General features: G+C 50.4%; 1 protein-coding gene across 3 annotated transcripts; it reads right to left on the bottom strand.

Annotated features, from left to right (window-relative positions):
• On the bottom strand, positions 1-27,305 carry CUL9 (cullin 9). 3 transcript variants are annotated; one of them, XM_044005047.1, is made up of 41 exons: positions 27,113-27,305; positions 24,778-25,390; positions 24,194-24,348; positions 23,540-24,061; positions 22,429-22,567; positions 22,062-22,258; positions 21,478-21,814; positions 20,929-21,121; positions 20,285-20,492; positions 19,628-19,824; positions 18,395-18,612; positions 16,954-17,206; positions 16,690-16,795; positions 16,252-16,479; positions 15,777-15,867; positions 15,448-15,619; positions 14,937-15,042; positions 14,592-14,687; positions 13,915-14,090; positions 13,531-13,664; positions 13,057-13,236; positions 12,613-12,722; positions 12,346-12,528; positions 12,050-12,210; positions 11,601-11,838; positions 11,086-11,254; positions 9,651-9,796; positions 9,224-9,353; positions 8,848-9,047; positions 8,168-8,418; positions 7,279-7,624; positions 4,267-4,407; positions 3,928-4,092; positions 3,469-3,632; positions 2,925-3,018; positions 2,432-2,506; positions 2,155-2,265; positions 1,847-1,964; positions 1,483-1,616; positions 595-671; positions 1-413 (listed from the first exon to the last, which is right to left on the bottom strand). In XM_044005047.1, the coding sequence occupies exons 2-41, from the start codon at positions 25,379-25,381 to the stop codon at positions 227-229; spliced, it is 7,512 nt and encodes a 2,503-aa protein (XP_043860982.1). In that variant the 5' UTR covers positions 25,382-25,390; positions 27,113-27,305; the 3' UTR covers positions 1-226. The 3 variants fall into 3 exon arrangements, with proteins under 3 accessions (XP_043860982.1, XP_043860983.1, XP_043860984.1); XM_044005048.1 differs by having other exon boundaries at positions 22,435-22,567; XM_044005049.1 differs by lacking the exon at positions 2,432-2,506.
• Between the last annotated feature and the right edge of the window lie 418 nt (positions 27,306-27,723).

Below are 27,723 nucleotides of genomic sequence, written 5' to 3'. Positions count from 1 at the left end.
TTACAAGAAAAGCCGTTTATTTAATAAACAGAACAAAGTACAATCCCTGGTGGTCAGTTTCCCCAGAGAGTTTCAGGGCAGCCCTCCTGGGGGACCCCTCTATGGGAGAGGGATGACCCACCCCCAGCACAAGCCCAAAGTTCCTTAACTCTTAACAGTCACCCTGGGTACTTTCTACCCTTTCTGGGGGTGGGCTGATTTTGGGGGGAGGCACAGCCACCACCCCTTAGTCATAGCCTTCATCCTCATCATCGAAAAAGAAGGTATCTCGATCTAGGTTCTCTGACTCATCATCATAGAAGCTGTCATCATCCAGCTCCTCATCGTCATACTCATTCTGTTGCCATCCTGGTACCTCATCCTCATCTTCCTCATCTTCTTCTTCCTGACCCAGCTCTGAGGATCCCTGCGGCCTAGGGTGAGAAAGAGGAGGAAAAAACAAAGCACATGGGTTTTTCAGCATCAAGCTTATGGAAGTACATACAGCATACACAGCTTTCCCTGTGGTTCACCCCCAAGCCCCACCCCCCCAACTCAGCAGCAAAAGGCCCTCTTTCCTGACCAGTCCCAAGACCTTCTCACTCATCTACTTACTGGTTGATGGGCACATTAGAAACCTTCACTTCTTGGGGCTCTGAACCCGGTGGGGTCTGAAGGCCAATTCGGAAATCCTGTCAGAGGGAAGGAAAGATTTGGGTGAGCAGGTACTTGGTCATGAATCACTGAATGGTCAAGAGTTCCCTGTTCATCCACATATCTGTGAATTCAATATCAGTTGGCTGGGAGTGTTGGGGGGAAGGGAAGGGGTGAAGAGGGGAGGAAAAAGAAAGTGAAGAAGGAGAGGACAGATGGGAAGGGGGGAAGAAGTGGGAAGAGGGCGAGAGAGAGGGAAGGGAGAAAAAGAAGGGGAGAGAAGGGGAAGGGGGAGAGAGGGAAGAGAGAAAATATGGATCTAAATATCTCAGACCAAAGCCTGAATGCAGGATGTAGTAAATGAAATTCACTTGGCTTCTTCCTTTCAAAGGGTTTAGGGGAGGGATACTGTGCAGTCCTGTAGGATGGGATACGTAAAGAGGCCATGTATATAGGTTACCTTGAATGCCCTTCTCTGCCTGAATGGATTGTACTCATCCCTTCAAAATCAGCTCAAATCCCACACCTCTGTCCAGGAAACTTTCCTCAACTACCCAAAATATCCAATGATCTCTCCCTCTCTTGTGAACTAGAGTACTCAGTAGACTGACTACTCATTCAGTACTCAAGTGACAATGAATCTCTCAACATGTAGTCAACTTCCAGCTAGACTGAGAGTCTTCCTGTAAGGCTGGAACTGCTTCACTTAGCACACTGATGTTCTACAAAGCTTCTTGTGTAGAGAAGAGGCTCAAATATTTTGCTGAAAGTACTAGGAAGGAGGAGAGTTGTGTGTGTTCGTGAGACATGGTGGGGCCTAGGCAAGGTGGGGTGAGGTGGGGTATACACCTGTGTGGAGTGCTGCAGGATGGCCAGTAATCTCTCCTGAATACGCCGAAGAAGCTCCAGGCCTGTGCTGAGGTGCTCCGCCTTGAAGAGTTTCAGGGAAGAAGCCAGGTCCTGGCATTGCAGTAGTGTTTCCTCTGCAGAGATGGTTTAGCACAGGGGTTTTATTTCTTGTGGGTAGGGAGAAGGCTCTTCACTGAACGGAGAAGTGAGGGGGGAAGGAGGAAGGGCATCCTCTCTATGGGAACCTGAAGCAGAACTGAGGTGGAGGGAGAAGGGGGGGAGGAAGAGGTTTCTCCTGCCCCTGCCTCAAGGCTACAGGAGGGGGCAGGTTTGAGGTGTGCTACCCCAGGAGTGAGGGTCTCACCCAGGAGGATCTGCAGGGCATTGGTATGCAATTCCAAGTTCTCCGTCTGCTGTTCCACCACATCCATGCGCTCCGTGTCCTGGTTGTAGTAGCTGTATACGCAGGCATAGGCCAGGACCTGGGGGGTGATTAGAGAGCCCTCCAATTGCAGCTCAGACCACCTCCCTTCTCGATTTAATTTTGTTTCTGCATCTACTGTCCAGGGAGGCCAGGCCTATCTCCTCTTCTCCCTTCTCTACTTCAATTTAGACAACGAGAAGGAAGCCAGACCCAGGGGACCCCTGCTTCTCCCAAACACCCCTTCCAACCTTTCTGGCCTGTTCTAGGCCCCGGCAGGCATCAATGAGGAAGGTGAGGGGCTGTGGTGGGGGCATCTCTGAGATAGCAGACACACAGCTACGTAGATTCAGTGTAAACTCCTGCCCAGAGAGACATTCATTAGCATCAGCATGTGCAGGTTGAAGTTTCATTCCTCAAAACTTAAGACTATTCAGGGCCCTAGTTGTATCTCCCTAGCCCAGCATGTGGCCCTCCCATTGAGACCCCAGGCTTCCTCCTGCCTAACTCCCAGGCCTTCCCTTTCACCTGGGCCTGGTGATGGAAAGTACACCTTTCATTGTAATCCTGAAACCGCTTCTCTTGTCGGGCAGCTTTGCTCACCTGGATGAAGGAACAGGAAATGAGGACAGGCTATGCTATTTTGGGGGGGGGGGCAGGGGAAGAGGTCCTTGAACAAGGACTCCATCTTTTGTCCTTTCTATAACCTCCCCCGCCCCTAGCCTGAAGTGTGATGAATGGTGTTCTAGGAGTTGGGCCCCTCTCTTTGGGGATGAAGGATGGAGTTACACCAGCTCCTCAAGCCTGCAGAGGGGCTGTCATGGCCTAAGTCTTTCTTCCCTTTTTCCGTCCTACTTCCACCAGCCTCTCTGAGGAGAATGAGGGGAAGGGACATAGTCCCTACAACATATGGGCAACCAGTGCTCTGAAGCACCAAGCCCAAGCTCTGACCTGGTCCTCCTGAGAGCTTTACTTTCCCAAACCCTCCACCCTCAGATCTCCACTACTCCACTCTCCTCACCATGGCTGAGCAGTTGTAATAATCCTTGTGTGTTGGCTTCCAAGGCTTGAGACAACGCCAGCAAAAGCCATGGTTGCATTTGGCACAAGTCATGCTGTTGGGGAGACCACAGATCAAAGACCCCTCTTGGGCCAAAGTTGTTACCAGGAAGGCCAAGGGCCCAGAGGACTTGACACAGCTGGCCCTTGCTACAGCATTCCCAAATCCTTCCTGAAGAATGTGGGGAATCTTGATTCCACTAAAATTACCAGTTAAAACCCAAGACCTGATGTGAGCAGTAGCCATGTCCTGATTGGGCCCAGGCTTTATTCTAGACAAGCATTGGATCACCACTGCCCCATGCCTCAGAAATTCTACAACCTGACCCCAAACCTGCTCCAACATACAGCTCTGGCCTCAGGTTCTCACCAGCCTTCCCCAACTCTTGGCCCCTTTCTCTTGGCTCCCCTCATTTGCTATAGCCAGGCAAAGTTTAGGGTCGATCACTCTGTGGGGCTCCCTCCCCCATCTCTTTACCACAGCTGCCCCCTCCTCCCCTTCTTACTGTAGACACCCCTCATTCTTCTCTATAGGGGCCTGGCAGCTGGGACAGCGCTTGGAGATGAGCTTGGCCAGGTGCTTGCTTTGAGCCTCCACACTCATACCCTCATAGTAGCCACCATCATCCACCCACTGGGACATGTGGCTACAGCTGGCAGGGTAGTGAGCCTGGGTTGGACAGAGGGGTAGAAAAAGAGGGGCAGAGGCCCCAGCTTCATTAGGCTGGAGGAGTAGGCTCCATTGGTGGGAGAAGGGGCATGAGAGGGAGGGGTGTCAAGGGAAAGAATGGGCCAGACTTTGGAGAGAAAGGAGGAATGAGCACATCTCATTTTGGTAAAGGACTTGGGCGGGGGCAGTGTGTGTACATGCACATATGCACACATGCTCATGGGCACATGTGAATGTGTGTGGTCTCTGCACTGGGATGTGTGAGGGAAATGTGTGCAGGGACAGGGGTGCCCACCTCAGGGAAATTACAATTGAAGCAGGAGGCCCAGCCACACTTGGAGCAGGCAGCCCCACAGCCCAAGCCCTGGCGGCACAGGATACGGTCACAGCCCTGGGGGTTGGTGCACCAGGTCATGTTGGAGCAGCTTTCCACATACCCCCGCAGAAGGGCCTTCTCATACTGTGACGAGACATAGACACCATGAGAAATAGGTGATGACTCCTTGAGACCTTCCCAAAATCCCAGAATTTTATCCCTCCTACCCCATGCCCAGGGCCTGCCCCTCAAGTTTCTGAGTCATTAAAACTGGCGGGGGTGGGGGGGAGAGGGATTGGGAGAGGAAGTGTTGAGTACCTTGGCAATGACTTCAGGGGAGGAGACAATGGCACGGATGAAGGCACTGGTAGGCTGAGCAGGGCAGTCAGCGATTGGACAAGTGCAATTTAACACAAGGTTCTGTTCAATTCGTGTTGTCAAGTACTCATTCCAACAGGACTAGAGGAATATAGGATTGAGGTGGTCAGAACCAAGGACCCCTAACCATTCTACAGTTGGGGGACTGCAGAAGATAAACAACTAAGTTATCCCCTAGGACCTATAGAGACTCCCCAGAAGTGGGCTGTGCCAGAAGGCCAGACCCAACGTACTCAGCACCAGCCAGACTTCTCCCCTTAAGATTAACCTGAAATAGGGGGCAGCTAGATGGTGAAGTAGATAAAGCACCAACCCTGAATTCAGGAGGAGCTGAGTTCAAATCCGGCCTCAGACACTTGATGCTTATTAGCTATGTGACCCTGGGCAAGTCACTTAACCCTCACTGTCCCACCCCCCAAAAAGAAAGAAAGAAAGATTAACCTGAAGTGATTCGAATCTTGGTATGGTAGAAATCAAATACTGGACTTGGAAGCAGAAGACCTAGACTTGAATTCCAATTCTGACACTTACTAGCTATGGATAAGTCATTCAATCTTTCTGAGACTTAATTTCCTTCTCCATGCAATCAGGATACTTAGATAACCTGTATCACAGGGTTGTTTTGAGCAAAGTGCTTTGTAAATCTTCAAATGCTGAACAAGGGCCAGTTATTATTAACTTGTTGGGGAATGACCTAAACCTAAACTTCTAGAAGTTGGGGAGGGAGCATTGATCTATAAATACCATATGGATGAATATAAAGTGAGGGAAGAAGAAGAGGGAAGATAGAGAAAGGGGAGGTATTGACTGTAAGCAGAAGTCAGGTAAGGTAAAAGGTAAAGGACTTTACCCAGTCCTCTCTTCTGAGACCAGTCTTCTAACTCTACTTAGACATTTCCACTTAGCTGTCTTGAAGAGACTACCAATTTAACATCCAAAACCAATCAGCAAAACCAGTATCCTTTTACTGGAGAAGCTGTGAGTGTTATATGTTGTATGTGTTGTTAGATGTGGTCAATGTGTTGGCCGATTGTGCTGATCTGCTTTTTTTGTTTGTTTGTTTTGTTTTGTTTTGTTTAGTGAGGCAATTGGGGTTAAGTGACTTGCCCAGGGTCACACAGCTAGTAAGTGTCAAATGTCTGAAGCCGGATTTGAACTCAGGTACTCCTGAATCCAGGGCCGGTGCTCTATCCACTGCGCCACCTAGCTGACCCACTGATCTGCTTTTAAAAAAATATATATATTATCATGAAAGAAGCCCTGGTAGAGATAGGAGAGGGAGGAGTATATTCAGAATTTAGTATAATGTAAACACAGAAGGCAACAAAGCCACTTAAAAAAACAATCTTTCCCCTACAAAATAAGCTTCCCCTATTTCTGCCAATATGTCATTCTCCCAGTCACTCAGCCTCCAAAAACTTCAGTAATCCTTGATTTTTCCTTTTCCATTGTGCACTTCCAGTCAATCAATTCTTCACTCATAATCTCTTTCAAATTCTTTTCTTTCTATCTGTACTGCTGCCACCATAGCTCAGACCTTCAGCATCTCCCACCCGTTCCCATGGGTCTCTTCATCTCTTTGTCTCTCCCATTTCTTTTTTCAAGCCATCCTGTGTTAAGCTGCTAGGTTAATCATTCTGAATTACTATTTTAACAATCTCATTCTCCAGTTAAAAAAAAGTACAATGATCCACTATTACATAGAAGATAAAGTTCAAGTTCCTTGGTTTATCAATTAGGCATCAACTTTCGTTCCCATTTTCCTCCTACAAGAATCCTCTGCTAGAGAATGTCTACTCAACTGTAACCCAGACTCCTTCTCAGCCCCTAGCCTTGGCTTGCTGCTTTTCTTGCCTGAAACATGTGCTATCCCAGAGGTGTCAAATTCAAATAGAAAGGGAAAACCTACTGACTTAGAAAACCACAAATTAACATTATCTCTCTCTTTTTTGTATTTTTATTTATTTTTGTACAACACTTCCCAGTTACATTTCAGCGTGGTTCAGGCCCTACTCAGGAGTTTGTCGGCACATTTGGGCAGCTGGTCTTGTGTCTGACACTTCTATGCCAGCCCATCTTCCCTTCCTGCCCCAACCCTCTGAGGCCCAGCCATTGGTAGCTACCGTACTCTCTCCCCTTCTATACTCTGAAAGTATTTCTGCCACTTATTTAAGCATTTAGCATATAGTACTTTGAATTGTTACTGAATTTTTCATTTGTGTTTGTCTTATCTCCCCATCTAGATTCTAAATTCCTTGTGGCAAGGATTATTTCACTTTGGGCTTAGTGGCAGGCCCTAGCACAGCATAGTGGGTTGGTAAAGATTTGCTGACTGATTAAAAGGGGCCTACATCTCCCACTAGTGCCTAGTGTACTATCCACTGAGCCCCCTAGCTGCTTCTAAAGTGTTTTTCTCACAACCCTATAATGTAGATTATGAAGTCATCATTGCCACTTTATAAGTGATGAGACTGAGACAAAAACAAGTGAAGTGATTTGTCCAGGGTCAGTCAGCTAGTCAGTACTGGCATCAAGACTAGAACTCAGATCTTCTGACTCAACACTAACACTCCTTCTACCAGGCTATGTAGCCTTATACAATAGATGCTTAATAAATATTTGCTGAATGAATGAATCATTGGTGTGGAGAGAAGGAAAAGGAAAAACATTCAGAAGAGGAGAAAGGGATTGAGAAGGAAATGAGAAACACATTGTAAGAGAGACAAGGGGAAAGAGAAGAAAAAGTGAGGATGAAAGATAGAGTATCCTGAGTGGGACATAAGGGAATATGAGCTGAGGCAGATTTAAGTCTAGTTTAGGTAAAAAAATAAAAAACTAAGGGCAGGGGATCAAAGAGAGAGAAATCATGAAAGGAAGAAAAGCAGAGATCTTTAGTTAGGTGGAGAAAAGATGTGTGGATAGAGGTGGGGGGGGGGTGGGGGGGGTCCTCACCTTGCAGCAGTAGTGCATGCAGCAGAGGGCAGGAGGCTGGTCTTCAGGGCTCAGGGGGCTGACACAGACAGGACACTGGGTGGGAAGTGGTGGTGGTGTCTGGGCCAGAGGTACCCGAAGGCCTGAGGCCAACAGCAAGGGTTCTGGATCCTCACTGTAGCTCTGCAGCAGCTGGTCAGCCCCCCATCGAGTGTGGGCTAGTAAATGCAGTGCAACATCCGGCTCCAAGTTCAGGGTTTCCTGGACCTGGTTCACTGTCTGTTCCATTAGGCCTTCCACCTCATGGGGACTCATGGTTCGGCCTGCAGGCAGCTGCAAGGATGCCAGGGCAGACACCTCTTTGGGCCTAATTGGGGATGAGGTATAGAATAACTATTAGTAACTCTGTCATACATAAAACCCAGCCAAATCCAATGCACCCCAGTCAAGATCAGCCTAGAGACAGATTATCTATGACTATGGACAAATGCATTATTTTGGTAAAATTAATCTTGTTTATAAAGGCATAAAGGAAATGTTCTAATTAAGGAAAAGCTGTTGTGATCCTAAGAGGTGACTGTATCTGTCAATTTGTCTTCTGTGCAAACATGGGTTTTTATGTTTTACTGTGGCTTTGTGGAATGTAAAGGTGCACTAAAGGAGCTTCTGCTGAATGGAGTTGTAGTGTCAACATTGGTTTGCTAATATCGAAATACACTTAATAAGGAAAATATAATAAGCTCCTGGAGGGCAGAGACTGCAGTACATCATGGGTGCAAAGTGTTCAACTGAACACTGGGCCTGATGAGGGCAGGTGGGGCCCCAGCAATGCCCATCACAAGTTAAGCTCCCCCAGCTTGCTCCAAATTGGACAGAAAGTGAGGGACCAGGGTGGGTCCTCTAGCCGCACCTGAGCTGGGAGGTCACAACACTCCGAGTGCCACAGAAAGGGACGTTGGCCTGACCCCGCTGGGGATCTGCAGGCTCCGGAGCTGCGTATGCCAGGACCTGGGGCCGGTCCTCCTGCCTTCGAATATAGCCCTGGCCCAGGAGATGGAGGATGCAGGAAAGGACATCGGCACTACTGCAGCCAGCCTCTCCAGCCATGTTGTTGCCCAGGCCCCTGGGGCTAGATGGGCCCTTCTGCCAGGCCTCCAGCACCTAGGGGCATACACAGAGGTCACTGTAACTCAACCCCAATTCTCTCTCTGGTTTCCACAGAATAATGATAACTAGCATTTATACATTGCTTTAAGATCTATAAAGTGCTTTAAATGTTATCCTCATAACAATCCTGTGAGGGAACAGGCTGAGAAAGGTTAAAGACCTTCCTAGGGTCACAAAGCAAGTTAAGTGTCTGAGTTAGGAGTTGAACTCAGTTCTTCCTGACTCCAATTCCATCACACTATCCCCTTTGGTACCTGACAGAATGCATCCTATGGGATATGAAAGCCCAGATGGGTGCTCTGCAGGGCCCCTTCCCCTGGGTGGCCTCTTCATTACAAAGCTGGGTATACGGATGCCACTTCCCAATAACCACTCCCCAGGGAGCCCCTGCCTCACCACCTTCCCTGGACCCCTTCCCCGTACCAGACAGACAAGCTGATCAATGTGCAGGCCCTTGTCCCCATGGCCTTTGAGGATTCGGACAAGGAGGCAGCTCAGGAGGTTCCTCTTCCTCTCCAGGGTTCGGCACTCATCCTCCTCCACACTCAGGTAGGTCTGGGGGGGGAGCAGCCACAGGGCCTCCCCCCCAGGCTCCTTCTCGACCTCCCGAAGCCGCAGCACACCTGAGACACCACCCCCACCCCCAATGCCCTCAGAAACATGGCCAGGGGCCATGACACAGCTCCTCTGAGGGGAGGGAGTAGTGGAAAAGCTTAAATCCCTCCCCCCTCCCTTCACCTCTCCTTCCCAGTCCTGTCCTTCCCCAGGGAAGAGAGCCAGCACAGCATCCATTACCTACCTCCAGGAGGGAAACCCTGACCCTCATGAAGGCTCAGGGGGCCAAGCCCAGAGGTGAGAGGTTGAAGGGCTTGATTCAATAGCTCTAAAGAGAGGTCTGAGCTCTGAAGCAGAGTGTCCAAAGGCACCTCCTGGTCAAAGGAATAACAGAATTAGAGTTATAAAGTAATCCTTCCCATAGCAATCCTGGCAAGTGGCTGGGCCTTAGGGAGAAGGCCAAAGGACTGGCTGGGGGTGGGAGAAGGAAACCTGTACTTGGGTGGGTGCCTCCTGATAGAGGTCACTCGTGGACAAAGACAGTTAGGGCTTCTCAGGCATTATTCATAAAGACACAGGACAAAAAAAGGATGGATGGAGGGAAGATCAAAGGTGGGTAAAATCAGGGAGGAAAATGAGGAAAGACTGAATGGGGCAGAGAAGTATAACACCTCCATCTTGTTGAAGTGCAAAAGAAGCCACATCTGCAAAGTGGAGACATGCAATGTCTGTGTCCCAAAGAGCAATTCAGCCCGGCCCAACCATGACCACTGTAGTCGACGACGAGGTCCCAGTTCAAGGACTGGCCGGTTTTGACCTGGGAGTAGAGAGAAGGAACTATCAACAGAAGTCTAAGTCTCAAAGTCTTTTCTATGCTTGTCTCCCAATCCATATTCCTATGTGTTCCATGCTGTGCTAGGTGCTATGGGGAACACGAGACTAGTAGGACATGAACTCAAAGCTAAATTACAATCTCTCAAAACCAAGGAGATAAGGACCATGAGATTAGGATGTCACTCACTGCAAGGAACGTGTCTTCATTACACTGGTAGCTTCCCCTGTGGGCACGGGAATTATTGATGGGCAGGAGCAAGACCAAGATGTCTGTGATCTCAGATGAGATTTAGTTTCCTTTCTTTTCTTTTCATTTGCTTGTTTGTTTTTTTTGCACAGGGCAATGAGGGTTAAATAACTTGCCCAGGGTCACACAGCTAGTGTCAAGTGTCTGAATCCAGAATTGAATTCAGGCTCTCCTGAATCCAGGGCTGGTGCTTTATCCACTGTGCCACCTAGTTGCCCTCAGATGAGATTTAAAAATTACACTGCCTATATATTAAGGTCCTTTGGATAGTCTGAGAGTCTTCATTGTACTTATGAACTTAAATGACTACAGAACAGTAGCCTACTACATAGGGAGTGGTATTTTCAGGCATTAAAAGTGAACATTATAAAAGCAATTTAAAAATATCCCTTTGCTGCCACCCCACCCTTGGTCCAGGAGGACAATCCCTTTCAACAGGTACCACGTGTTCCCCCATTTCTTGGTTTCTACTTTCCCAAAGCTCAGCCCAGTGCAGAAACTCAGGAAACATGATCTAGTGCTGGACTTTGAGGCAGGAAAATGGTATTTTAATAAAGGTGTTGCCACTATGATCTTGGGGAAGTCAGCATCTAAAAAGTGAGGAAGTTGAACTAGATCATCTCTAACATCCCTTCCAACTTTAACCGTCTACACTTGATGAAAGAATAAAAGGACTCTAGGTACCATAGGCACCCAGGTACCATATTTCTCCAGCATCATTTGTGCCCTCTGGTGGCCATGGCTGTTCATTCTGTCTATTTTTCACCTACCTCCATAGAACTCTAACTTAGCAAGAGCAGGATGCTAAGGATTAGATTCCAGTGGTTACTCAGCGCCTAAAGTTTAGAGTGCCACCTCATTTTCATGCACCCTGATACAAAAGTTTCTGCTCATTCTATCTTCCTCCACAAACCCTCCCCTATTAGGTTGTCTTCTTTAGGCTGCTCTGCGATATGCATAATCTATTCCTTCTTGTACCCCTCTTTCTAGAGCCACCTCCCCAGCTGGCCACCCCATCCTCTTACTCCGACTGTAGAAGTTGGAAAACCGACTGAGGCTGGAACTGAGAGCCGGAGGGAGGTACTTGTTGGGCTCATGGAGATAGCAGAGGGGGGACACGGGCCAGCAGCGTGGAGACAGGACCAGCACAGACACTTCAGGAGCGGGCTCCTCAGGCAACAGCTCTTCCACTGGCTGTGGGGGCAAATGGCTCTCAGGGACCTCCCTCATTCAAGTCAGTCCAATTGAACAAATACTTAATCAAATCTTACTACGTGCAAGGCACTGGGCTAGGTGCTCTGGGCACACAAACATGAATACCACGTCTTCTACTACCCTTTCTTCTTCAACCCAGGGAAGGACTTTCCAGCCTCATAGCTTTCCTGTCCTCCCATCCCTAAATCCCCTGGCCCTCACCTCCTGCTGGGGATGGGCCTCCAGTCTCTCCCTATGATCTCACCTCCTCCTAGAGATGGGTGTCTAGCCAGTGTCCCTCACCTCCTCCTGAGGCTGGGGCTGAAGCCCCTGCCTCTTGCCTCACCTCCTCCTGGAGGTGGACCTCCAGCCCTTGCTCCTCATCCTCTTCCTGTTCCAGGAGCTGCTGGTCAATCTGCTCAAGCTGGAAGAGGTGGAACTGGTGCTGCAGCTCCTCGGACGTGCTCAGGCTGCTCAGCATCTGCTGGGGCAGTCGGTTAGGGAAGCAGAGCCCAATCTGCTCCAGCACGGCCCGTTCCAGCCAGCTCGGGCCCAGGCTCAGGAGGCGGTCTGCCAGATAGTACCTGCAGCACACGTAGCCCAGGCCTTACTGGGGATGGACTCAGCACCAGCCTTCCCTCGGGGCCTCGGGCTCCCTGCCTCTGCTGCTTTTTGGGCATTTTCCTTCCCTCAAGTCTGGAAGGCCCCCTGCAGTCCCCACTCAGCCAGGACTGGCTCCCCACTGTGTCCCATGCCCATGGCCCACCTGCCTGCCCTCAGAGGCCCCACACTCACTGGTAAAAGTGCTCAAAGGTGGTGGCGAGCTCTAGGCCAGAGAGGACCATCATGGGCTCCAGGCTCCGCTGCAGCTGGCCCAGCATCTCTTCCCCCTGGGGTCCACCTACCCGGCTCCTCTGGATCTGCTGGTCAATGTGCCGGGCAAACTGCTCACTCACCTGGGCACAGGAATGGAAGGGAAGAGGAGTGAAAAGGGGTGGGAAACAACAAGAGAGGGATGGGAAGAGGCCTGGGGGAGGAGACTGGGAATGTGGAGGCTCACAGCTGAGGAGGAGGGGGCAAAGGGGACTCACGTGGGCAGCAGTGAGAAAGGAGAGCTGCAGCAGAGCTCCAGAGAAGCCCTGGCGCAGGGCCAGCGTGAAGGCTGCCCGGGGCCCAAAGAGCTCTGCCCCAGCACTCTGGAGCCGCTCATAGATGACACAGTATCTGGGCACGAGGTCTGGGGCCTGCCAGGCTGCAGTCAGAAACCTGCTCACCTGAGGGCGAGAGGCAGGAGTGTGAAGGGGCGGCCGCTGCTGCCGAGGCCTTCCCCACACCCTGCGGGCCCCCACCCTGCCCACCTGCTCTTGCACCACACCCCTCCAGCACTGGGTGATCCCCCTCAGGCTGCCACCAGGAGGGCCCAGGCCAACCCCTGAGTTCAGTTCCCGACTCCTGCTATTCTTGCCATCTGTGGAGACAGAGACAGAAAGAGGGAAAGTGTCGGACTCTGGGCCCCTAGTTGGAGGATGCTCTCGTGAGCCACCCCCCTCCCAGCCCCCCAACTTTTCATGATGAAGGGCAGGAATAGTGAGGAACAAGATACCATCCCCAGCCTATAGTAATGTTCCAGGAAAATGTCACAGACTTGGAAGAAAAGATGAAATGGGGGCATAGGGAGAAACACAGGGAAAGGAAGGCAGTGGATTGAGATAACATTGCTAGGGGAAGGACGGGAGTGTTTAATCTTTCCTGACAGTCCCTATCTGTAGACTCTCAACCAGGACCCACTCCCCATGACTCACTGGGTCGGGTGGGAGGCTCAGGAGGGGGTCCTGGGGGTGGTTCCACATGCACCAGCAGGTGGCTGAGGCGACGGACCCGGGAGGTAAAAGAATCTGCTCGGCCTTGTGGGCAATGGGCCTTCTCTCTGTGCTCCAGGTACTGGCCCAGCAGCCAGGCCAGGGGGCTCACCCCACTGCCATCTGAGGAGGGAAGACAGTTCGGGAAGGCTCTGCAACATGGGAACCAACAGCAGGTCAGGGAAAGTTAAGAAATTATGGGCTGGTTGGTGGGATGGAGACAGGAATCGTTGACCTGGGGAAGTTCTTCAAGGAAAGCTATCATAGCAGACATTAAAGGATGGTTACCAGGGGCAGTTACTAGGGAAGAAATTACAGGATGGCTACCAGGGAAAGTTCTTGAGGGAAAGCTACTAGAGTAGAACTCGTGGAAGTTACCAGGGCCAGTGTCTGGGGGAGAGGTTACGGGATAGTTACCAGGGGCCGTGATGCTCTGCACCAAGGGGCTGACCAAGGCCTCCCAGCAGGTCCTTCCCAGTGCCTGGGCAGCCTCATCATCAGGGAGGAATCGATCTGCAAAACTCTGCTCATGGCGCAAAGCCCCGTTCAGTCTGGTGACAGGGTCAGGAGCTAGAGGCACGAGCCCCTGGCCCCAAGACTCTCCCTCAATACAACACCCTGAATGTTCTCATGTCAAGAACCCCCCAAGGACACCAGCAGGGCCTCATCCCCCAGGAAAGCTCTGTCCCCCTCCTTCAATCCCCCAGGACTCTCCCCCTGCCCCTGACCTCTTCATTCTTGTCCTGCCCCCCTCCCCGCACTGGCACCAGCCCCCCTGCCCCCGGCTGTCCCTCTCCACACCTAGGGCAGAGCTGCAGCAGGCGCTTCCGGTCCTGAGCAATGTCCTGACTCCAGGCTTGGGCTCGAACAGTGTAGAAAAGGTGCGTGCGGCGACACAGCTGCTCCCGGAACAGTGGCCAGAAGGTGGGTTTGGGGCCTAGAACCTCCACCCCTCGCACACGGGTGTCAATGCCACCCTAAAACATGGGGTTGTCACTGACTTCCTGCAACAGCCTGGCTCCCTCCCTGAACCTTCCCTCAGCGAAGCTCTGGCATAAAGTGCTGGTAAAAAGTTAGGGACCGTTTTAAAAATCAATGTGAAAATTTAATTATACGTGTATCTTGGGGAAAATTCTAAATACATAAATAAAATATATGCAGCATAAAAAGGTTAGGGCCCAAAGTCCCACCAACCCAGAGTGTCTTTTAACTATCCAGAAACAACTCTAGTATTATTAGAATTGTACTGCCTCCTGGACCTCTTTCCAACCAGGTGAAGTGAGAACCCAAACTGAAAGTCTGGTATCCTTCCTTCAAGTACTTCATACGCTAGGAACAAGCCTCATGTGCCACCCACCCCACCCCACCCCTGTTATCTCCTCCTGTCCCCTAAATCAGAGGCTATTATACTGTTTCATGCTTCCCTAACATCTTCAAGGAGGTCTTTTGACCTCCACGGACCCTGCACTATGCTCTACCTGCTGGCAGCGCTTGATACGGATCTGCAGGATAGGCCAGAAGCGGGTCAGGTTCTCCAGGAGCAGCACCCGGCTAGCAGAAGGCATCACATTCACCTGAGGCAGGAGAAAGAGCTGTCATGTTCCTGATGATGCAGAAGGGAGCCATATTCTCTCTTGCCCCTAATACCCATGGCTCTTGGGACCACTGGCCTCTTCCTTCCTTCACAAGATCCAAGGGCCCCCAGGGCCCCACAATTCCTTAATCTTAACTCTCAGCCTCACTATTTATTCCCTCCCTTGGGTTCCCTCTGGGGGATGATTAGCTGCTGGGAATGGGAGAAAAGTTTATGGTAGGGTTCTCACTGTGTTGAGCTCAGTGCTGACACAACTGGCATTGTCTCCCCCCAGCACCACCACACGGGCTGGCATGTAGCTTGAGTCTTCACTGGCCACCAGCAGAGTCAGCTGTCTAGGGGGGAGGAACCCATCAGAGCCCATGGCCAGAGGGTAGCTCCTCGGTCAGGGTTCAGAAACTTGCTTCTCTCCTGTACTTCTAGGCTCAGGGAGTCAAACAATCAAAACATTTTAGACCTGGAAGGGATCTTAAGAAATCATGTAAGTCCCCTCCCCTGCCCTTCCTTTTACAGCGGAGGAAAGTGAGGCCCACAGAGGCTAAGTGGCTTGCCCAAGGTCAACCAGTGAATTAGCAGCTGAACTAAGAGCAGAGCCAGGCAGCCTCATAGCCAGTACAGGGCTCTTACATAAGGGTACAGGGTGGTATAAAAATCGGCCCCCAATGCATGCTAGTATGTGTGTAATCCAGAACATAGAGAACACATGAACATGATTCATGTGACTGTCTGTTTCACCACACCTGACGAGGACCCCCCGGTGCATGTGCAGGGTGATGTAGTGAGAGCCGGTGCTGCCATTGGATTCCCAGTAGGTCTTGGGGTTTCGATCAGTCAGCTTGCTGGCCCCGTGAGGATTGGATGACACCTCCACCTTCTCCCAACACTTGTCCTCCTTTACCTCCACACTGGACCCTAGGGCCAAAAAGAAGGAGCAAATCACAGTCTGGTGGAGGAAAGGACAAGGGACAGAGGAGAGCAAGGAAGGAGTGGTAATAGCATTAGGCTAGGACAGGTGGGGATGGAAGAGGCTGCCACTGACCCTAGCCAGAGGGAGGTGAAGGACACTGACCCTGGCAGAGATGCCTGAGGAAGACGTCAAAGAAAGGGATGTTAATGGGCCGGTGGGTTCGTCTGTGCTCTTCAATCTGGCCAAGCACCATCTGTAGTAAGACAACAGGGGTAGAAGTGGGTTTGATGCAGAGGGGAATAGAGGGCCAGGAAGGAACAGTGACACAGGAGCACAGAAACACCTTTTATGGCAAAAAAGTAAAAGGACTAAGATTTTGCTTTTTCTCCTCACACCGAACCCTATAGACTATAGTATCATGTAGGCATCTGGGTAAGGAATACTCCCCTCCCCATGTCATCCCAAATTAGACTGACAGGTCATGCTCCCTCCCTAACTCCCACCTAAAACCCATTAATACCCCCCCCATCTCTTGCTGCTGTGATCCTACATTCTTACCCAGCCCTTTCCCTCACCTCTTGCCCCAATCTGTTGTTATTTCCTAGGCTCTATCCCCTTCATTTCCCATGCTCCTGACCTGGATACATCCAGCCAGGATGCTCGTTGTGAGGTTACTGTAGAGACGGGCATGCTTCTCACACTCGCTCACTAGATCCCGGAGCTCAGGTCCCAGGAGCAATTGTGCCGTGTGCTTGTCCAGGGCCTTGGTGAGGGCCTCTCGAGCTCCCAGGCGGCACAGAACCACCGCGCAGTCCTTGTGTAACGTGGCCAGGCGATGCAGGAAGCGGATTAGCTCCTGGACCACCTGCAATGGGGGCCAGGGAAGGTAGAGTAGAAAAGGGCCCACGACCAAGAGGTAGGCAAAGCCAAATACGCAAAGTTCAGTTAAACAGATGCAAAGATAAGAGAGAGCAGAAAACAGGAGTCAGGCAAAAGGAAACAGCAACACATAACGTCTTCTGTTTCCTACTTTGGATGCTGCTCCCCAGTCTCCCTCCCTACTGAAGAGTCATACCTCCCGATCATTGCTGGGGGCATTCATGCAGGCCAGACATGGTTCCATGGCTTCATGCCAGGGGAGGAGGATGGCCTCAGGGAAATCCAGCAGCCTGATCAGTATTCTGGTGGAGGTGGAGATACTATTTTTTTACTTCATACTGACCACTGACTTTCAGTCCTGCATAGTCTCTACCCAATCCCAGCATCCTCTGATCTCAGGTCCCATCCCTCCCTCACCTAATGTTCCCAATATTTCCCTTCCTCCCACTCATCCTCTCACCTCAAAACTGTCATATGCAGTGACTTGTTAGGCCCTGGGGTCTCCAGGCTCTGTAGCAACAGCAGGAAGGGCTGGGGCTGATGTTGAAGCCTCTTCAGTACCTGGTTCACATCACCCTCCCGGGATCCTTCAGGGCAGATGCTTCGCTCCAGCTCCAAAAGCAGCTCCCCAGAGGAGCCGGCACTCCCCACCAGACTCCGCAGCAATGGCTCATCTGCTCCAGCCTGGTGCTCAGGGCAAGGCGGCTCTGCTACTGTAGCCCAAACACAAGGAGGAAGGAGGTACTTAGAATGTGCACAACTGAAGGCCCACCCCCATCAACCTAGGAATATTTAGGAAATTCTCTTTTTTCTGAGACCTTTTGTGAGTTTTCTTTCTTCAAAGCAAGCCACGTTACAAGTAATACATTTTTGTTCCCAAATTAAGTGGTTTCAAATCTGTAGAGAGCTATTGCACCTATTTCCATTTTCCCCAAAATCAACTTAAAAGAGACTCATCCTTCGCAAAGCCTTAAAATTTTTCCATTCTAGTCACGTTCTTTTCCCACCTTTTGGGGCAACTTTAACCTTCCCCATTCTCCCTGACCCTTGGGGAGTTCTATATTCCCTTATCAAGGGGAAATCAAGAGGTCATAGAAGTCATCTTATCTTTCTCCCTTCTTTCTGGCAGTACTATACCAGAAGGAGCCCAAAGAGCTGAGAACGTCTCCTGTGTTCAAAGCCCTCTTCCAGAAGGGACTCCCCAGCCTCTATTCACTGCCCATTCTTTTTTTTTTTTTTTAGGCAATGGGGGTTAAGTGACTTGCCCAGGGTCACACAGCTAGTAAGTGTCAAATGTCTAAGGCCGGATCCGAACCCAGGTACTCCTGAATCCAGGGCCGGTGCTTTAACCACTGCGCCATCTAGCTGCCCCACCCATTCTTTTTTTTTTAGTTTAGTTTCTCTTTTTTTATTTGTTGAGTCTAAAGTTTATGTTTTTCTTTATTATAAACAGGAATTATTTTTTAAAAAAAACATTCAAATATACATAGAAAAAGTTTAAAAGGAATGAACAAGAAATTAACTTCATTATTTAGAGATTATTTTTTAAAATTGGTGTAATAAAATTAGTGTCAACTAATTTCTAAAATTGTTTTGTTATCAACTTAACATTGAGCAGTAATAAAATTAAACTTAATAACTAAATTAATTTCAACATATAACAACTCATTCACTGCCCATTCTAAGGCCTCTCACCTCAGACTCAGCAAATCCATGGTCAGATCCAAACTGAGGACCACTGAACCTCATTTTTCTTACTTCTCTCTAACTTTTAATAGAACCCCACAGTGGTAATGCTGATAAATCAATGTCTCACAGCCCAACCAGAACCTGCGTCTTTTGTTTCCTCTAAACTCCAGAGGCAAACACAGCTCCCCAGCCCCTCCGGGCCATGGTGGTACCTGCATGCTCTGGACTGCCAGGGGGCCCATGCTCTGACAGCCGGCTGATCAGGGTGAGGATGAGGGTGCGAGTGGGGGGTACAGGCTCTGGCCCTCCACCACAGTGGCTGTGCAGAGCTTCTTGCAGTTCCTGGGTCGCCAGTTGTTCCCCTAGGGCCTGGTGGTTGCACATGAGCATGTTGAGGAGGAGAAGTCCATTGCCTACAGCTGAAGAACACCTAGGATGGAGATAAGGGGAGGAGGAGAGAGAGGGCAGAGGAGGAAGGAAAGGAACAGAAGGGAAGGAGGAACATAGGACTTAGAACTGGAAGGAACCTCAGAAAGCATTTCATCTAAACCCCCATACATCAATGATGAAAAAAACTGAGTCGCATAGACTCAGTTTTAGTGACTTGTCCAAGGGTAAACAGGTAGTAAAAGTAGCTGAGCTAGGATCTGAGGCCTTCTGAGTCCACATCCAGCATTCTTTCCCTTACACTATCCTGTGGCTGAAGCAGGAAAGAGCTCCAATAACAGGATCCCAGATCCCTTTATTCATCTCTTCAACAAACATGGATCAAGTACCTTCTGTTTGCAGAACACTGCGTTAATACTAAGGAAGATAGAAAATGTCCCTGCCCTCATGGGCCTCATACCCATACCCTCATGGGTATTTTAAATAGTACTCTCTGTACGTATGAGTACAAGTCATACATCTCCCGGCCTCTGGGAACATACTAACTCAAGCCTTCAAGACAATTTTTTTAACATACATGTGTGTATACGCATACACATATATATGTATATATACACATACATGCATATATATTTTTTAGACATGGCCAATGTGAGAATTTGTTTTGCTTGACTAAGCATATTTGTTATAAGGGTTTTTACTTTTATTGTTCTTTTTCCAAAAGGGAGGGTGTCAGAGAGAGAAATAATAGATTTCTGTTTATTGAAAAAAAATCAACTTAAAAAAAAAAAAAAGACAAGGGTCTCTTTTTTTCTAATGTTTAGTGATCTCCTCAACAACTTTCCCATTCAGAATCTGCCCCAACATCAGTGAAGATAGCATCACCAATGTTTAACCTGATGCAAGGTAAAGGGAATTTCTGTAAGGAGGAAAAAGTAAAGTAACGCTTGTGGCCAAGTAGTGGCAAGCCTCAGAAGAGTGTAGGGGGCAACTGTGTTAAGTTGGGTACAAAGGTGATGGGCAATAGGGATGAGGCAAAAACCAGCAAACTCCTTTACCCTTCAGTTTGTAGCATAAGGATAACAGCAGCAGGGATTGCCCCCAACAGGTTGTCAGTGCCAGGGCGGGCAGCTGAGCCAATGCTGGCAAAGATTTCCCGGATCATCTGGGCTTCAGAAGCTGCCAAGGGGGATGCTCGACCACTGCCCCCACTGGAGAGTTCACAGGGCCCAGCACTGGCCAGGACCTTGAGTGCCTGCATGGGAAATGTGGTATGATGGTAAGGTATGGGCAAAACCATACTTATGGTGTAATGAACTCAGTGGCTGCAACACTCAGTGTTCTGTTGGGGCCTCTGCTGCCAGCAGCTGACCAATGCTTCAAGGAAGCAGCTGTGAGCAAAAGGTAGCTCTAACAACTGGTATTAAAATTACAGAAGGTACATATCATCAGTTGGCAATATTCTACCTTACTCCATCAAAGCAAAGGAGGAACCATGTCTCCCACTCTAAACCAAGCCACAGGACTGTCCTATGATTTCTTTTCACTTTCAAAATTGCTCTGGATATTCAATTTAAACTGACTTTGGCTGTAAAAATGTTGGAGACTATAGAGTACCACAATCTGCTCTGGCCCCATATAACCCTAAGATGACGCTGGGAATGGTGAAGAAGTAGTGAAGATCACCACGGTCCATTCCCGTTCCCCCTACTCACCGCCAGCCCGGCCTGTTGTACAAGAACTGAGGTCTTATATTCCTGCATGCAGACCAGTACAGCATAGACCCCACCTTCTGTGGCAAAGAGTGGACGCCACTCATGTTTAGCCATGAGCAAATAAAGAAGGCGTAGTGCCAGTACCACCAGCAGCTTCTCGCCAACCTGATTGGTCAGCAGCTCAATCAGTGTCTTGACTAACTTCTCTCTAAAAGAAAAAGATATCAGAGCAGCAAATAATTCTGATTTGGAGATTAGGGGGTGGGGGGAGGACGGATTATATTTTCCCAATTTCTTATTTCAACTCTCAACTCTTCTAAGCCATAAACTCTCCCTCATTTATTTCGACTGATTCTTCCTAACTCTTAATGTGCCCATTATAATTTACAATCTTCTCCCCTCACTTTACTCCACTCCCCAAACAACCCTTTTCTTGCCCTACTTCCACTTATATTTCCCATTGCTCTCCCTCCACATTCCCTCTCCCTGTGCTAGCTCCCATTCTTTCTTCCTGTACCTCATGTCCTATTCTGCTTAGCTGTTCTACCTGGATGTCTCCTTTCCTCTTAACACCTGTCCTCATCCCTCCCACCACCTTTCTGATTTCTGTCACCAGTCCTTCCCTACTTCTCCTAGGGTCTGACCTGAGGGCTTTGTCCGGACGGATCAGAGGGTGGTCACGTCCTGTGGCTTCTTCCACAGCTGAGGAGATTGCATAGAGCCCTGAAAGTTGCAGGTTGGTTTCTGAGTTCGATCTCTGCACCATGGCGATGGCCTCTGTCACATGCTGTTCCAGAGAGCTCCTCCGACCAGGGCCCCGCAAGGCACTGCACAGCTCTGGAGTGGAGGGGAAAACGGGTAATGTATCAGTAGTCTTCCTAGATATAGGATGCTCCCTGGATTCCCTAATCACCAATCTCAACATTCTGAGAGGTAAACCTATTCAATCATGATTAGGGCACCCTCGAACATGGATTTCCTCATTTAGGAATACAGGAAACAGGGAAGAAAGATAAGGAGGATTAGATCCCAGTCAAAGCCAGAGGAACAGATGCTTTTAGGTAAAAAAAGTAGGCCATGACCTCTCCTAAGGCCTAGCTTGGAGGCCAAGGAGGACTCCCCCATTCTCATCCTCCTGGACCACCAAATGCCTAATGCAAGTCCCTATTCTACCTCACTCTGGCTGAACTCACCACTGGATGACTCTTTCACTTCAGGGGGCAGAACCAGCCCTTCTGCCACCAGAAGCTGGTTAAATAGTTGGGAATCATTCTGTGCCTTGGGGGGCTCAGCTTCCACTGTGATTTTCTCTGGCAAAGATTCCTTGGGGGTACAGGTGTCCTGAGGCACTATAGGGGCTGGGCTGGCTGAATTTCCTGTGTTAGGCTGTGGCCCATACTTGCTGTAGACATGAGAACTCAGCAGGTCACTGTGGGTGCTGCCCTGGCACTGCCCACTTAGTGCTAATACCAGCTTCTGTGCCAACTCCACTGGCACTGAGAGCTCACCCAGGGCCTCCTCCTCCAGGGTCTGTGGACAATAAGAAAACTCATTTTACTGGGCAATAAGGGAAAAGGGTCACTAGAATTGAAAGGAAATACCTTTCTTGGAATACCTTCTCACCTTCCTCTACCCTGGGCCTTCATGGTTTCCTCAGACCCACATCCAGTTTTTAAAGCTCCTCTACCCTCCACTTATTACCCCCCCCCCATCCTGACTCATCTGCCCCTTACCAGCAGAACAACCTCTCAGAGCTCCACTCCTGGGCCCAGCATACCTCCCCATCTGGGTTCTCTTGGAGGAGTCGGAGAAACTCCTGTTGTTCAGGCCCATCCAGCTTCTTGATGAAGAAAAGCAGCTCCCACCATTCAGCCTGGCTCAGGCATCCAGACTCTGTGTTGCTCTGAGCCTCAGGTTTAAGGTATGGCAAAGCATACAACCCCCCAAGGGGCTTCCAGTCTAAGGAAGGAGGCACTAGGGGTATAAGACATGAGTGTATTGACCAACTGTCCAGGAGATACTGGACACATTCAGGGTCAATATGGTCAGAGGCAGCATCTCTCTTTGGTCACAGTTCCTCTACCCAGACAAGCCTCCATATTCCACTCCCCAGGGAACCTGTGTGCTTGCCTCCCAAGGCTCACCTATACCTGGGGCTTGAGGCCCACTGCCCCCTGTCCCTTTCTCTGGCTCAGCAGCAGCTTTGTCCTCAGTTACAGGACCCAGGATCTCCACCATGTGCCAATGCACCCAGTATGTTCGGCCTATTGACTGCCACAGGACCTGGGGAATGAAGGGGGGTGGGAGACAATTCAGTTACCTGGGTCCTGGTGAGCAACTTCAGGTGAAAGCCCAGACCTGGGGCACGTAGTAACAATTAATAATGATAATGATCATAATGGCTAAAATTTATATAGTACTTCCTATGTGCCAGGCACTAAAATAAACACTTTACAATTATTACTGTATGTAGTCCTTGCAACAACTCTGGGAGGTAAGATCTACTGTTTATATCCATTGAACAGATGAGAGAACTGAGGCAAAAAACGTTAAGTGAATTGCTCAGGATCATATGGTTAGTAACTGTTTGAGACCACATTTGAATCCAGGTCCTCCTGATTCCAGGAAGGAGACAGCTGGGAAGCTAGGTGGCACAGTAGATAGAGCACTGGTCTTGGAATCAGGAAGACTCATCTTCACGAGTTCAAATTCAGACTCAGATACTTCCTAGCTGCATGACCCTGGGCAAGTCACTTCACCTGTTTACTTCGGTTTCCTCATCTGTCAAATGAGCTGGAGAAGGAAATGGCAAACCATTCCAATATCTTTACCAAGAAAACTCCAAATGGGGTCATGAAGAATCAGACATGACTGAAACAAATGAACAACAAAAACAACAACTTCCTGATGCCAGCCCCAGCATTCGAGGTCCCTCCCATATATAGCCTCCATGACCACCACTCACACATCTGGAGCTTGCGCAGCTCCCCCTAGAGTGGAGATTGGGGGAAGAAGACAGAAAGGACTAACCATGTGGCAAACAGCATCCTTAGACGTCTCTGCCTCCTTTTCAGCTCCCAGGAATCATCTGGCCTCTTAGTGATACAATCTTCTCCAAATGGCCACTCTCCCTCCCCAGGGATAGTCCCTCTCTAACCTTCCCCTACTTTCTCTAGGGTCTCTCTTTCTTTTCCAGGGATGCTATTCTACCATCCCTCCCCTCCAAGTCACCATTCCCAACCCCCTCATGCCTACCTGCACAGGGGGCATTCCATTGTTGCTCTGCCGGAATTCGCCTTGGTCCCCAGCACTGATCTCCTCATAATCTTCCAGCATTCGAACCCGCATCCCTGGCTGCAATGTCTCCTGAACGTAGTCAGCATAGCCACTGAGGCTGGAGAACTCAGAGCGTGGTCTGAAGGCCCGGCTTGGCCTCTTGGGGGAGGTCGGGGTGAGCAGGGTTGGGAGGATGGTGCTCGGCACAGATGATCGGGGCTGAAAGATAGAGCGGGCAGGCCGAGGGGGAGATGCAGGTTGCCTCCCTGGGCCCCGGTCCCATCCCATGCCCCGAACCAATTCTGAAATCAGGTTGCCCATGGCCATGCTAAACTCCAGTTCCCTCTGTCCACGGCTCTTCTCCACACTGGAGGACTTGTTAGGGGAGGACCGATTCCCCCACTCCCCAGACCCTGGCTCCACGCTGCTACTTAGCTGGTCCAGGAGTGATGTGACACACAAGTAACGCTTCACTAAGGAGAAGAGCAGCTTTCCAGGGATCTGCAGGAGAAACACCCAGGGCTCAGGTCAGTGATCTCCCTACTTTGCTTCTTCTAACCCTGTTGCCAACAATGTTGAGGCAGGAGATGAAAAACCCAGCCCTGAGCCCTTTTCCCAACTCCCTTAGGTTACCTGGGGCAGGTGGATCCCTTCAAAGGCCATGCAGTGCTCTTCAGAGGAAGTGGTCTCAGCAAACAGCTCCAACAGAGTGGAGCGGCTATCAAAGTCCATGTGCTGCTCGATGCCATCCTGCTGGCTCAGTGATAGGAGCACATGGGCCCTGCTCCCTAAAATACAAGCCCTGCTCTGTATCCTGTCCCAGGGAACCCACTTACCACCTTCCAGAAGCCCACTTCTCAGCTCCTGTCACCTGCCTCTCTCAGACTCATTCTCTTCCACCCTCCAGCAGAACCAGGTCCTTTCCCACCCAAGGGGCTGACAGGGGCACAATAACATCTGTCCTAACATCTGGCCAGTGAGTTCTAAACTCTAGGAAAGAGAGATACTGCCTCCTTCTCTTCATCTCTCTCTCTCACCAATGGATGGGGCCCTGTAGCTCCAAGTTCACTGCCCCTGAGCACAGGCAGCCATCACTTTCACTCTGATGAAACCAAAAGGTCCTGACATCCCCTTTCTGCAAGTGGTCCCTGTTCCCAAGTCTTGCTGTTGGCCCAGCTCCCTCCCTGCTTCCCCTTTCTTTCCCCTGGGACCCTCACCAGCATCATGGGCCGCCAAGGCCTGCAGCATCTTTCCAGCACTCCTGCGAATCTGGGACTCAGGGTTGCCCAGCATGTGCATGAGCAGGTCCAAGGCTCCTGTCTCCCTGAAGACACCAGCAAGGGGCCCGATGCTGGCATAGGCGCTGAGTACGTGGATGGTGTGCAGCACAGAGGCTGCAGGACTGGAGCCCCCACCCCCATCCAGCTGCCTGGCAGCTCGTCGAACCAGTCCTCGGACATCTGCGGCCATCTCTCCCAGCGAGGCTTCGTCCAGACCCCCGGCGTCCCGGGGAAAAGCGCCCACACTCCCCACTGGTTCATGCTGTGGCCCCTTGGCTGCTGCTCGTTCACCAAGTAGCATGGGGCAGTTGGCATAGACCTCAGGGGCTGAAAGCCACATGAGGATATGCTCTGCCTTGCCCTCGAGGGAGCTGCCACTGCCCACTGCACCCTCCTTCCCACGCTGAAGGACAGTCCACCGGATCAAGTACTCTGGATGCCCATCGTGACCCTGGCGCTGCCGGAGCAGTTCCTCAGGGTATGCCTGCAGTCGTGGGCCCAGAGGCACCAGCAAATCTCGGCTTCTACGTTCTCCCACCATCCTGGGCACCTAGAACAGAGGAAGAAAAGGAGCAGAGTGAGGGAAAGTATTCATTGTGAAATGAGCATCTATGGGGATGTGGAAGAAGGTTGTAGGGCAGAACTGACATATCATTTCAGGACAGACAAAGGGAAGAGGAGCCCAGGACCAGTGATCAAGGGAAGGGACACAGATAAATGGAATTGAGGCTGTTGTGGGAAGGGGACAGATGGTAGTTGCAGGAGAGAATCAGATACCAGACATGATGAGGCTAGGACTAGAAGAGTATGGTAGGCAAGGTAGACAACGTGACTTGAGAAGATAAGGAAATGAAGTGAGGCATAATAAAACGATGGGTCATAGATTTAGAGCCTGCAGGGACTCTAGAGGTCATCTAGTCACTCATTTTGGAGATTAAAAGAGACAAAAGAAGATAAGATAGTTGACATGATCTGGAGAAGGGACTCAGGGAGAAGTGAAAATGAAAACAGTGATAAACAGAGCAAAAAAAAAAATCAGGGAACAATTCCAGCAGAAAGAAGAGGTTAAGATGCAAGAACAGCCTGGTAGCATCATAGTGACTAACTCAAAATTAATATCTGCGGGTAGAGAAAACAGATCTGGACAAAAAGCTGATGAAACCAGGACATTTGAAAGCGTAGGGGTATAAAAATGGGAAACAGTGATATCAATGTCTCTGAGACCACCACAAAGCAGGCCCTCACCACACCTGCTTTGACAACTCTTTCCAATGAGTTTTTCCTTTCTTGCCTTTCCTACATCATTCCACCCTTCAAACTGGCCAGGACAGAATGTGTGTGAACCTTAAGACTGGCTTCATGTGCCTGGAGTAGGTGGGTCAGAAAGCAGTGTGCTAGGGGCAGCTAGATAGAGCACCGGCCCTGGATTCAGGAGGACCTGAGTTCAAATCTGACCTCAGACACTTAACACTTACTAGCTGTGTGACCCTGGGCAAGTCACTTAACCCCAATTGCCTCACCAAAAAGAAAGCAGTGTGCTTCTATCTGAAGAGGAAGAGTAAGCAAGGGGAGTGGTCTTGTGTGTGAAAGGGAGGGTCCCAGTCGGGTATATGTGAGGGGGAAGAGCAAGAATAGGGCAGGCTCTAAAGAAAAGGCCATTGAGGCTGGGGGGAGGGGGGGGAGGGTATTCTAGAGGCAGGCTGGGAAGGAGTAGCATGTGTGTGACCAGGAGCTGCGTGGGTCAAGGCTGAGAAGTCCGGAGGGGGGCAGAGTGTATGGCTTGTGTATGGCCAGGATGAGTAAAGTGCCTCGACGAGGAAGACACGCTGGGGTGCCTGAGGATGCCGCTGTGGGCTGGGGATCGGGAGGTTCAGAACGTACTGCACGCGCGTGAGGAGGAGATCGAGTGAAGAAGGGTCCAGGAGGAGCTGGGGCATGAGTGAAGGGGCAGGGCCGGGGGCGTGCCTGAAGAGAAGGGTCTGGGTAGGATGTGCATGGGAGGGAGCCCTAGGAGGTGGATGAGGAGTGTGCATGACGGGGGAGGGGGAGGTTCTAGAGAAGCTGTATACATGGGTGGGGGAGGGTCGGACAGGAGGGGGGCGCGTGCGTGAGGGGGAGAAGGCGTGTGAGGGGGAGGGTCAGGGCGGGGTGACCGTTGGTAAAGGGAGTGGGCTCCTGGGGCCGCGCGGCTTGGGGCGGCGGGGGAGGGTTCCAAGTGGAAGGGGATGGAGAGAGACAGGGGACCCCCACCCCGTGCGCACGCTCCTCTCACCTCCCGCCGCCCCGCGCGCCCCCTTTTGCCGGCTCCGACTAGACGGTCCCGCCGGACCCAGCCGCCTCAGTCAGCGAGCACCCTCACTTCCGGGTCCTCTACTGCACCTGCGCTCACTGTCCGGCTTCTACGGAAGCCAGGCAGAACGCCTGCTGAGGGGAGAAGGGTGGGTAGCGCCGAAGCGGAGGCGGAGGTGAAGGCGAAGGCAAAGACGAAGGCGGAGACCTCTGCGCGTGCGCAGCGCCCTCCTCCGGATAGGGCGGGGTCTAGCTTTGCCCGACTTCTGCAGGGATGGTGCGATCACTCCCCCGCGGGGTGGCTCGCTACACGAAAGGCGATGATGTCATGGGTGCCGGTCGTGGGGCGCTTGGCCCAGCTGAAAGGAGGACCTTGCGGTGGGGGCTTTAGCAGAACTCCTTCCCTGACCTGTACCCAACTTCACTTCCATGTCCCTATTTCTGAGCCCTTATCTGTGCTCTTGTTTCTTGGACCATTTTTTTTCCCTTTTAAAATATTTTCAAATTTTTAGAAATCTTAAAATTATTTTTAAATTTTAAATTGGTGTTTAATTTTTGTAAAAAGAAACATTTACCTTTTTTTTTTTTTACATT

Source organism: Dromiciops gliroides, chromosome 4, assembly GCF_019393635.1.
Source record: "Dromiciops gliroides isolate mDroGli1 chromosome 4, mDroGli1.pri, whole genome shotgun sequence".
NCBI classification, from domain to species: domain Eukaryota; kingdom Metazoa; phylum Chordata; class Mammalia; order Microbiotheria; family Microbiotheriidae; genus Dromiciops; species Dromiciops gliroides.
This window is presented reverse-complemented; position numbering and strand designations above follow the sequence as displayed.